Source organism: Oryx dammah, unplaced genomic scaffold (genome assembly GCF_014754425.2).
Source record: "Oryx dammah isolate SB20612 unplaced genomic scaffold, SCBI_Odam_1.1 HiC_scaffold_21, whole genome shotgun sequence".
NCBI lineage: Eukaryota > Metazoa > Chordata > Mammalia > Artiodactyla > Bovidae > Oryx > Oryx dammah.
The window spans coordinates 41504859-41517243 of NW_024070205.1; the positions used below are offsets into that span (position 1 = coordinate 41504859).

At 36.0% G+C, this 12385-nt stretch overlaps 1 protein-coding gene and 1 non-coding gene across 16 annotated transcripts in view; one reads left to right on the plus strand and one right to left on the minus strand.

Annotated features, from left to right (window-relative positions):
• Positions 1 to 12385, minus strand: part of PRRC2C (proline rich coiled-coil 2C) — a 94725-nt gene that overhangs the window by 57604 nt on the left and 24736 nt on the right. For 10 of the 15 annotated variants that reach the window (XM_040263520.1, XM_040263518.1, XM_040263509.1 and 7 more), the window contains exons 2-7: positions 8985 to 9150; positions 7915 to 8092; positions 6258 to 6367; positions 5052 to 5177; positions 3321 to 3541; positions 448 to 530 (exon numbers count right to left, since the gene is read on the minus strand). In XM_040263520.1, the coding sequence (XP_040119454.1) occupies positions 448 to 530; positions 3321 to 3541; positions 5052 to 5177; positions 6258 to 6367; positions 7915 to 8092; positions 8985 to 9096 (830 nt within the window). In that variant the 5' untranslated portion in view covers positions 9097 to 9150. The remainder of the gene's footprint in view (positions 1 to 447; positions 531 to 3320; positions 3542 to 5051; positions 5178 to 6257; positions 6368 to 7914; positions 8093 to 8984; positions 9151 to 12385) is intronic. The other 5 variants (XM_040263511.1, XM_040263522.1, XM_040263515.1 and 2 more) reach the window with 3 other exon arrangements.
• Positions 11969 to 12040, plus strand: TRNAS-AGA. Its single transcript has one exon. It is a non-coding gene; the product is annotated as a tRNA-Ser (tRNA).

Genomic DNA, 12385 nt, shown 5'->3' on the forward strand with positions numbered 1-12385 from the left:
ATGTAGATATTTAACAGCAAAATTTTCAAGCATTTAAAATACAACAAATATACATTAGAAGTCTATATGGCTAAGAGTACTACTCATATGAAAATAAAGAACTCGAAGGAAAATCATCATTCAGGAGGATGCTCAAGGTTTACAATTAAAAAAAAGAATGGGGGTTATCAACGTCATGGAAGGAACAAAGAGAGAACAAGTGCCATCCATTTCAGGGGCCACAATTTTCAGTTTTCAGTATTTTATGTCAAGTGACTTAATGTTTTAGATGATTAAAGTAGTTTTGCTCTATCTTGATGAAAGTTAACCAATTACTTGTTGATGACAAATGTACCTTGAAGACAGAATAATAAATCCCCACAATCTACTCAACCTACTGAAAATTTTAACAAGCATATATACATATATATATATACCCTGCAAACTTTAATCATTTAATAGTCTTACTTGTTTGTTTCAGATAAAGAAGGTGGAAACCTCATGGGACCATGTAGAGGAGGATAGGCCATCCTAGGATACTGCTGAAACATCTGCATAAAGGAAACAAAAATTGGTAAATTTAGCTACTAAGTTATTAAAAAAAAAGTTAACCCAAGCCTGAAATTATAATACATAGAAATGATTAAATAGCACTGTGAATATAGAATTTTATCTACTGGTATAGATAAAACTGTCAATAACAAGCCTTTTATAAAACTATTGCCTCTACCAAGTCATTACAAAGAGGTAAGAACTAGGACACATCATATTAAGAACTTGTTATCTGATTAAAAAAGTTTCATAAAAATAACTGTGCATGGAACTGAAAATATAACAAACACAACATGCATGCACCTCAGAAAACTTCAATTTTCATAACCAAGTTTAAAGATGTGAAATGATACAACGTGAAACCTCATCCTAATGCGGTCTCGGTAGATTAACTGAGAGCAGATTTGTTGGTAAAGAACTCAGTTCAGATACAAGGATAGCCCATAACCAGAGAAAGGTGAGGGAGGAAGTGGGCAGGCAGCTAATTGAGGGATTTTCTATGGGTAGGGCACAAGTGGATTCTGAGTCAAGTGATTACACAGATAGTAGTTACATACAAAGGCCCAAAGATGATGCTCTCCATGGGAACTTGGCTCTGTGAATCTGACTTTAGGAGAATTTATAAGATAGTTTATGAAGACAACTAGTAATACCAAGGGAATTATCCTATGGTTTCTAAGGGAAGAAATGTCAAGCAGTGCTTGGTTATTTACTCTTCTCATATCCAGGTTAAATTATGTTTAAAAAAAATGAAATTGTATTACCTTAAATACATAATTTATATCCTGAAATAGATTAGTTTTTCTTTAAAAACAAAAAAACCATTAGATGAGGAAATTACTTCATACTTGAAGAAAAGCTATGCTTATATGATTGTGCTATGTAAAGAAGAAATTTCTAAGCAGGGTTGGAGCAAAAGTTAATTAAGATAAGCAACAGCTGAAACTCAATTGGGGAAGCTTTGTGTTTGGGGAATACTCCAGAGAATTTTTGGTTCCATCTCACTTCCACACTGAAATTAGCAAGTAGATGATTGGAGGCAAATGGTCATAGGTTAAGTTGCATTAGATCTTTCTGATTACTCAGGCATAGATATTAATTTATGTGGTGTTAAATGTTTAAAATTTAGGAATTTGCCTCAAAAACACTGTAGAAACAACTTCTCAATATATAATATTTTAAAAAATGTTTGTTTAGTGAAACACTTTATTTGAATAAATTCATTGATGAAACTGGTAACAGAGCTCACTTGATCTTCCCTCTTAACTTCCCTTATCCCACCCCCACATCTGGAAATTCAGGGGTCCTTGGAAGCACAACTTGAAAAATACCAGGAGACAAGTATTTGGATAACAAATCATTACTCAAGGTCAGGTTAGCATTTAAGACTGATCTTATTATACACCCCAATAATTAAAGAAAATACTCAACAAGCAATTGTACTAATAATTTATTTCCCTCTATCTTAGAATGCTTAAATAAAATGTAAATTTATTTACTTGAATACATGTAACTCGCCATATAACTTCACAGTAGACTGAGAGCAAACAAAAAGAGGGCAACAAATTTATAGGAAATACGGGGGTCAGAAGTATATATAGTAATATATACTTTCAAAATTAAATTTCCCCTGCCACTCTTAGGTTCTTTTTTTTGAGGTGGGGGTGCAATGTGTGGCATGTGGAACCTAATTCTCTGACTAGAGATCAAACCTGCGCCCCCTGCACTGGGAGTGTGGAACCACTGAACTGCCAAGGAAGTCCCCTCAGAAATATATATTAAATGAAACTATAAGGACAGAATCAGCAAAATCCAGACTATGAGAAACTCCACGGGATAACAAACTGTAATAGATATGCTCCAAAGAAAATAAGAGATGGAGGAAAAGATAACCACAGATAATAAAATTGCTAAGAAAAATACCAACCAATCTCAAGAATAGATGGTATCTGGATCCTAATTAAGAGATAATCAGGGAAACTGGAACAATGATTTAGTATTTAAAGAATTTTTTTTATATATGTGTGATAATGGCACTGTGAATTTCCCCCTAGTCTTTCTCTTTTAAAATCTAATCTAAAATATATATGGATGAGATGATCTACTAGGATTTGTTTAGTAATCCCAGATGGTGAGAAATGTAAGTGAAACAAGATGTACCACAAATTGGTAACTGTTGAAGATGTATGGCAGATATGGGTGGAAGAAAGTTCATGCTTTCTATTTTTGAATGTTAAAAGTATTTCATTATACAAAGATTTTAAAAACACTTAAAGGTATATTAATAAACTTAAAGGTATATTAATAAAAACTTTAGAACTAAAGCAGGTATCAACCTTTTTTGTGCTGTGAACAACCCCTTTAGCAGTCTGATAAATCCTATGGACCTCATCTCATAAAAATGTTTTAAAATGCATAATTGAAAACACAGGATTACTAAGAAATTATTTATACTAAAATTCTGTCACCATATTTAAAAAACAAAATTTGTGATATGGTAACATGCATACTTCAATAAGTAACACTAATTTGAATTATGCTGAGTATAAAAAATATTTGCAGTATCTTAAAATAATGTAATGTTATATGAAAATACCTATGATGCCTATTAAGGGTAAAACTCAGGTACTGCTGTGATTGATTCCTAAATTCATAATCAAAGGAAATGTTAATTTTTAGTTAGATGTTAATGAACATAAAGACCTAAACTTTTCCCCATTCCAATTCTTTCCTTGGTATCCAGATCAAAAACCTCTTATTTAGCCCCTTGCTGATCCAACAATACTCACATAAGGAGGCATCATAGCTCTGTACTGCGAAGCAAGGGCAGGCTGTTGTCCATTCAGTTTAGCCTGTGGAGGACCACAAGCTATCCTCTTTTCTACCACTTTGAGGATATCACTTTGCTCTGATGTTCCAGCTGTGCTTTCATCCTGGCCAGGCTTTTCATCTTGGTCAGATGTTAAAGATGAACTAGCAGATTTACCACCATCTCTCCAACAAGCAACATCTGGTGTGAAGAGAGACAGGAAAATAAGAAAACAAAGAAAATCTCAAAATGTAACAGAGTGCAACCAAGTGAGGCATATTTCAAGAATATTTTAGCAAGCACAGTGAAGGAACAGTAAAGTCTAATCTAGTCTGTACTAGATATCTAGACTTTGAAGGTGTTTAGGTAGTCAGAGCAGTGACTTCCAAAGTAGAGAGGATATACCTCAGAGGCTACCTCCAGAAGCAAACACTGAGGTTGGGGAAGAAAATATTAACAATTCCCTATCAAACTGCACCCCAGTTTTTGATACAGAGATTAAAATCAGTTTTACCAGAGCAGTCCTGAGGGAAGGGAGTTCTATACCCCCAAAAGGATTGATAGTGACGCATGCTCTCATTCATTTTTCGTCTATTACTGCCTATTACATGTGCCCAAGTACACAGATTTAGTGTCTGTGTAACCTGATTCAACTACACGTAACCAGATAAAACAGATAATTGGTTTTACAAGGAAACCCTGTTTGGTTCAAGTGGTCTCTACTTCTATTCACACCTGATGTAGTCCACTCAACTGTGTACCAGGATTGGTCTGTGCAACCTGTAGAGTAAGACAGATGTGTTGGCGGTCTTCTCTGAAAACAGGCTATGAAAGCCTGGGGATTTCCATCTTGAGTAAGAGATGTCTGTCTGTCCCTCCTTATTTTTTCTGAGGAAGTCATGTTGTGAGCCGCCCACACACAAACAAGCCACGAGAGAGCTTGACACAGCAGCCCCAGTCAGGCCAGCATCAGATGAGGGCTTCACTGTAATTTTGAAGAGAGAACCCCCAGCTAAGTGGCTGCCAGATTCCTAACCGTCAGAGACTGAAATGTCCAGTTCAGTTTGTTATCTTAAGCTGCCAAATACATTACACAGCAACAGATAACTGGTGAAAAGAAATTAAACAAGAAAATAGTGGAGCTGACACTATTATTCCTAATATAAACTCATCAACCACATAACAATAATTAAAAATAAAAATAAACTAATTAGACATTTTAAAATCTCTCAAAGATTTTACATTTCTATTTTTAGTTTATGTTTTATAATGCACATAGTACAAGTATCTCTTACTATTCAAACTGATTAGCTCCTCAGTTTGAATTCAGAAAGCAAGGGATCCCTGAATATTAGCAGAAAGCAAGTGAATGGACATAATTTATACATAAACAATGCATATTGGGAAGGTTTGATAAAAATGTTGACTACTGTAAAAATAACCAAATACTGATGTAAGTTCCCTAGTCATTTTGTTAAAAAGCTAACTTTTGATTTAGTAGGTTGGGTGTGAGGCCCAAGACACATACTTCCAACAAGTTCTCAAGTTAAACTGATGCTGTTCATGTAAAAACCATACTTGAGTGGCAATCAACTCTAGTTACTGCCTGCCTTTTCAAACTACATATAACAGCAGCAGGCAGGAGGTTATATCAAAACAGAACACAAATATAATCTCACTCTATACTTTTACTAAGAGAAAATATTCTTACTTGGTGGGCGTAAACTGGGTCCAGGTCCATAATTGTCATCATTTGCTTCTTTTTCTTTTTTTTCCTGATCCCCAGCTGCCTGTAGGCTGGGAAATTCTTGTTGAAAATGACTATTCACCTGGATTCCTATGCATTAAAAAAAAAAATACATACAATACTGAAGATAATACAAAAACTCTCCCAGGATAGAGCTCTCTCCTTTTTTGGGTAATTTATTCCACACTGCAATGACTGTTCATATCCATAAAATTTTCAATTTATCTAGAATTAGAATTCTTTGGAAAGTTAATGAACAGCCATGAAGAGAAACAAAAATCTGAGAAAGGCATCTGCCAGACATCGTTCTGGCAGACTCATTAAAATTGGTGCAGCAAACAAGTAGAGTTTCACTTCTGTTTCTCTTTTATTATGACTCCTTTCACTTTCAACACAAGTTAAATTATTTTGCTAATAAATAACACTAAGAACCAGTTCAAACAACATTACTAAAACAGAATTTATGAGTCAACACTACAAATATGGTGAGGCTATGATGTTTTTGTTTAACTGCTGAGATACTGATGGCACCTCACTATTCACTCATTTGCCTATCTACCTGCCTGCCTATGTATTTTACACTTCCATAAATTAAAAGAACTGACTTTATTAGCTTGAGGGCCTAGATGGGTTTCTCTATATGTTTTACAGACATATTTGCAAGTGGGGAAATTATATTTTGTTGGGGAGTCCATCATTCCTAGCGGGGAGGGAAGTATTACAGCTACTGTCCTTGATGGCTATTCTCCTAGATCTTCTCTGCCGTGAAACTGGGAGTAGCATGCTTGAAACAGAAAAGGTTGAAGGGCACGGATGGAGATTAATATGGTTTACAGCAATCAACATTAATGTCTGCGTATTTTCTGTCTCAGAACTGAAGGCACAAGATTTTGTCTGGTTACAGAGGGTAAAGACAGAGTAATGTGGTGCTTGGGGTATCTTAAAGACTACTTCTTTGATTCCTATTACTGGCTCATATATAGGTCTTAATACTGAAACTTAACTAGACCAAAAGATTTTTTTAAAAGATCCTTTTTTTTAAGGGTCTAATAATTTCTTCTGACAGTGTTCTCTGCCCCTGCCAAAACAGTCTAATTTGTCCCTTATCTTCTGTATGGCTGTTCAGTAACTATCAAGCCTAACCAGTTTCCCCAGCTAATGTCTACTTACCATCTCCTTGCCCACCTTGCTTGTTACTGGCCCATGATTTGGGAGCAGGTGCTACTTCTGGGGGAGCTGTAACCCCAGGTTTTGGTTGTGCTGGTGGAACTTCTGGTGCTCTTAAAAAAATATGAATCCATTATTTCAGATATTATATGTTTAAACAAAATAATTATTTCACTTAAGCTAAATCTGTATACAAATGATTTTGGCTACATATTTACTCAGATGCACCCCCCCATGCGTTCTCTCTGCAACATTCCTTTAAAAGAAGTACAGCTATTTTTGTCCTCTTTTATTTGTACCCTTGAATAACCCAAGGAGATGACAGCTTTGTTTTTAATTTTGGAAGGAAAGGAAGGGAAGAGGGAAGGAAGAGAGAGAGAAAAAATAGAAGCACTCATTATTGAACATAGCTACCAAAAATTACTTTTGAAGAAGTAAACATTTATAATTAGAAATAACATTATAGGCATACATACAGTCTGGATTGGTGGGATTAGCCAGGAGCTAAGGCTAATAAGCAAGCTCTCCCTCAGCAGTCAACAGGTTCACCGCTACATATTACTGTTAATCAAAAGAAGTCACAGCAACCTGACTGATGTGTCCCCATGAGTAAAACGTGTTTTACAAGGGTCTACAGTTTCAACTGACATCCCTGGTGGCTCAGATGGTAAAGCGTCTGCCTACAGTGTGGGAGACCTGGGTTCAATCCCTGGGTCGGGAAGATCCTCTGGAGAAGGAAATGGCAACCCACTCTAGTACCCTTGCCTGGAAAATCCCATGGACGGAGAAGTGTGGTAGACTACAATCCATGGGGTCGAAGAGTTGGACACGACTAAGTGACTTCACTTTCACAGTTTCATTCAATCCTTGCAATGAGTTAAGGCTTAAAAATAAAACAATTAACAGACTTAAGAAATGCAATATATTTCTGGTATACTCAGACCTAAAACTGACTTGCTACTACAAAATAATTCTATTAACTAAGAAGTAGAGAACAATAAGCCTTTGATAAGCTTCACCCAAGTAGTAGCATTTATCATATAAAGCTCTCCAGAATAGAGCTTTAGTAACAGTTATAGACAAAAAGTATCAAGTACTCATTTTCTTATCTTATTTTCAAAAATTACCACTACTTGGCTTGGTCGTTCAATAAACCAAGAACCCCGCATAATTCTTGACACAGAATACTAAATATTTATTGAATGAATTATGATTAAGAGGGACATTACTAATTCCATGCCAGTTTTCTTGTTAATTCGTTATTCATTCAAATAGTATTACTTGATTACCTATGATGTACATCAGGTAGTTTCAATGAGACAGGCAGGAACTCTAAGCTTTGTGGAAATTATTTAACAGAATCAGCTCTTAAATCATAGAAAGAGAATGCCTGATTTGGTGAGGAATAGGAGGGAGCCTAACACAGTGTACGATAAAAGGAAACTTGTGATCAGTATTTCTGTCATCTGTCCTATTCTGACACCTGAAAATACTGCCACTAAACCCACTCCTAGTAAAAATTACACAAGAGCTGACTATATATAAAACATTTTAAAGGGCATGATATCTGTAAGACACATAGCATAACAGCTAGCACATAGAAGGGACTCAAACATAAAGAATGGAGAATGATTTCATTTTTTAGTAGACTCTGACTTACTTTTCTTCTTCGTGTTGCTCTTGTTTAGATGCCCATCCTGTGCCGTCTTTAGGTACAATGTTCACATTAGGATCATTGCCTTTGTTTTCTGCTTTGAGGCTTGGGAGGTTAGCAGGTGGAGGCATACGCCGAGAAATACCAACTTTTCCAAGACTCTGTAATCCATGGCGAGCTGCAACTAAAGATCAGTAACATCAACTTTCTTAGTAACTATTTTATTCTTAAAATAACACAAAAGACAATAGGAATTAATGGGAATCTTGAGCTATTATTTTCTAGTATTTTAAGAAAAAAAGTGTAAAACTAAGCCACAAACCTGCAACATAACCCAAGGTAGAAGTTGTATTCAAATTTAACTATCAAGTCACTGAACAGATGCTTGAAAAATTCTAACAGATGAACTAACTCTATAAACTACAAAAAAGAAAACACTGAAAGTGCTGTTTTGTACTTTTTCCAAAGGAACTGATTTTAAACTCAAAACTTCATACGTGAAACAATAAATATGATATAAAACAATCTCACAGACGTATAGGACCGACCTGTGGTTGCCCAGGGGAAGTAGGTGAAATGGGAGTCTGGGATCAGCAAATGCAAACTAGTACATATAGAATGGATAAACAAAGTCCTTCTGTATTCAATATACTGTGATAAATCGTAATGGAAAAATAATATAAAAAAGTATATATATGTATAACTGAATCACTTTGCTATACAGCACAAATTAACAAACACTGTAAATAAACTACACTTGATTAAAATAATTTTAGCTTTATACCTATTAATCTCATTAACCAAAAACCCTTTGGAACCATATAGTTTAACTTATTTTCTGCTGACAACAAACTGGAAAAAAAAAACATATTTTAAAACATTTATAAACTTTTAACTTTAAAAACTTCATATCCCCTCAAAGATATGTATGTACATAAAAAGCCCAATACAAACAGGGCTGCTTTAACACAGGTTTGCCTAGATCCTAACAGCAATAGCTCTAGTTTACCACTTAAGAGTAATAAAATGAAACCATGAAAATTACAAAAAACATAAAGCCACTTGATTTTACTCACCTGTGGTTTTCTGAGTTTCTAATGATTTACCCTTGTAAGTATTAAATAAACTGAGTGTGGCATACTTTTTCCCATCCTTTGCTTTTGTGCTCTGGCCTGACTTCTCCGACATTTCGGTGGAAACTCATCGAGTCTAGAACCTTCTGCCACACCCTTTAAAATCAGTCTGTAAGATTAACAGAAGAAAAAGAAATAAGGAGGAACATTTTAGAATTAGTTTACTAAAAACTTAGTAAATTCAAATGATCACAGAAATTCTGAAAAATAAAAACAAGATGTTAAATCATTCTTTAATAACTCACATTAATAATAATTCCATGAGCCTGTTTAATACTGTAAAATTCCAACAACCAACATGTGACAAAGTTAATCAAAATAAACTGCCATGTGCTTGGTGAGTATACTATTTATGGTTTGTAACCACTTAACTATTCTATAGAGAATAAGGGTTTTAAGCCATACTGAGATGAACAGTTGAACTACAGTTAATCGACGGAGAATGTCTTTCTAATAAACAAATATTATTCAACCTAATATGACTGATGACTGGCATGATCAGCTTACACATATGGAATCCAAACGTGACAGAAGGATAACATCCTTTTCTTATAAACTGCATGCCTGTGTTTTCAGGCAATATGTGTCTAACAAGAATCTTTTATTTGTTTAACAGTCTAGAATAGAAAGAACATTCTATTTTCTCTGCATTCTGCAAACGGTAGAACACTCCCTCATAAATCTAAGACACAAAATTCTATTTCACTACAGAGTAAGTGTTCAATAAATAGTGTAAAAAAAATAGTGTACACTTGTCAAAAGTCTCTGTATATATGAGAAGTAAAGAGTATTTTAATGAATATTCATATACAAAGAGAATGTTCATCTTTGGAATTAATATACCCTAATTAAAAACTAGCCTAATAATACACAGGGGAGGAGATACTGATTAGCTCTCATACTATTTCTCTTCAATTTATTAAGGTATACATTATCAATCTTAGGAATTGTTTCTTTTTTTGTGCATGTTTGCTTTATTTGTTTTGAGAGTAGAAGTAGGGCAGGAGGTAGTGAATCTAACAAGAAACCAACAATAGCTAAAAGCATGGGAGCTAAAGACAGTACAGAATAGGATATAATGCAAAAAGCATTCAAAGTCAAGGAATGCCTGAGTAGATCCTATGATCATAAAGATCCTCTCATGCATTGGTTTTACATTTGTCAATTACAGAATAAGCATCACATCCAGAGGTATGATTTTACATTCATATCAACATACAGTATTCATGTAGTTCCATAAAGTTTATCTGTAATCTTCATATCTATTATCTCATTTTAGACTAAAAATGTTATGATACAGTTAGCATTCTGGTTTTACAGATGAGGAAACTGATGTTCATAGATAAACGAGACTGGCTTTGAAATCAAGGCTTCTGGTCAGTCGGTTTATACCATGCTGCCTCCTAATTACTTAGCTTCTCCAACTATACATTTACAATTTGAAATAAACTGTGTAAACCACTCACCTGCAACCAAAAGAACTACATTAACATATAGATCACTTGCAATCATAGGTGCAAGTGAAGTGAAGTTGCTCAGTCGTGTCCGACTCTTTGCGACCCCATTGACACCAGGCTCCTCCATCCGTGGGATTTTCTAGGCAAGAGTACTGGAGTGGGTTGCCATTTCCTTCTCCAGGGATTCTTCCTGACCCAGGGATCAAACCCAGGTCTCCCACATTGTAGACGGACGCTTTACCGTCTGAGCCACCAGGGATTTAACATGTATATAATTAATTTTATCCTAAGGGTGCTAATGATGACAGTGTGAAGACAGCTATACTCACGAGAATCTCTCTTGTTGACATATTTTTACCAATAACATGGACAAAGACATACAGGAAGAATATTCGTCTCCAGTGACAAAAAAGAAGACAGTGCATTTTCACTAGATGACAAAATTAAGATTCAAGGCTATCTTTCTTCAGGTGAAAATAAGGTAACTTGTGTAGAATAAAAACTGTCAACTTCTTCTTTCACCCTCATTTGATGGCAATTTAACACCTAACAATCTCCAAACTTCTCTTAATACCACAACTACTACTCATGGAGACCCTCACCTGCCTACATCATAAAAAAAGCAGTAACATTAAGAAACTTAAGTTTCCTTGGGGCAAACCTACAAGCCCACCTGCATCTACATCCATCTTTCCGAAGGGTTGCCTTTCCTTCACCTGTTGTTGAAAGTGGTTCTCAGGATCATCCAGAAACTTGTTAGATATGCAAATTCTCAGGATCAAAGTCATACCTACTGAATCAAACTGAGGATAAGACCACTGTGCTTTAAAAAGCCCTCCCAGTGATTGTGAAAAAACACAGAAGTTCAAGATATAATGATTTACTATAACCATGTATATATGCTAGGGCATCCCTGGTAGCTCAGCTGGTAAAAGATTCTGCCTTCAAGGCAGGTGACCCCTGTTTGATTCCTGGGCCGGAAAGATCCGCTTGAGAAGGGATAGGCTACCCACTCCAGTATTCCTGGGCTTCCCTAGTGGCTCAGGTGACATGACTGAGCGACTCACCTTCATATATATGCTAAGCAGTGGTCCTTAATCCTTGCTGCAAATTAAAATCACGTGGGGATTTTAAAACACACCAGTTTCTAGAGTTGTGAGGTGGGATCTGATTATCAATTCTTATTTTGAAAATGCTCCTCAGGCAATTCTAAACATGTAAGCAGTCTTCAGAATCACTGCAATAAAGGAAGTGTACCTTTCCTTACATTCCATCAAAAACCAATCCTTCCTTCTGTGCTACCCATCCTCTCACCACTTTCTTTCTCCTTCTAAATTTGTCTGCAGGAAATCTCACCCACTTCTAAGGCTTCAACTACCAACTGTGTATGTCAAATTTGTGTCTCCAGCCCAGAATTCTGTGTTCCTAAAGAATCCCACTGCCTGTTTACATTCCTCCTTTGTTTTGGCTTCCCTGGTGGCTCAGACGGTAAAGCGTCTGTCTAGAATGCGGGAGACCCAGGTTCGAGCCCTGGGTTGGGAAGATCCCCTGGAGAAGGAAATGGCAATCCACTCCAGGACTATTGCCTGGAAAATCCCATGGACAGAGGAGCCTGGTAGGCTACAGTCTATGGGGTCACAAAGACTCGGACACGACTGAGCGATTTCACTTCGTTTTGAACAGTGTTCCAACTTTACCTGGAACACAGGCATCTACTTCACATTAAGGGTTTCAGATGCAGACCAACCAAATGTTTACAAAGCATGTGAGGAACTGGAGAGGGGGGAGGAGAGGATACGAATTGAGAGAGTAGTACTAAAACATATACAATTACCACAAATTCGCAGGGAGCTCAAAACACGTGCTCTGTGACAACCCAGAGGGGTT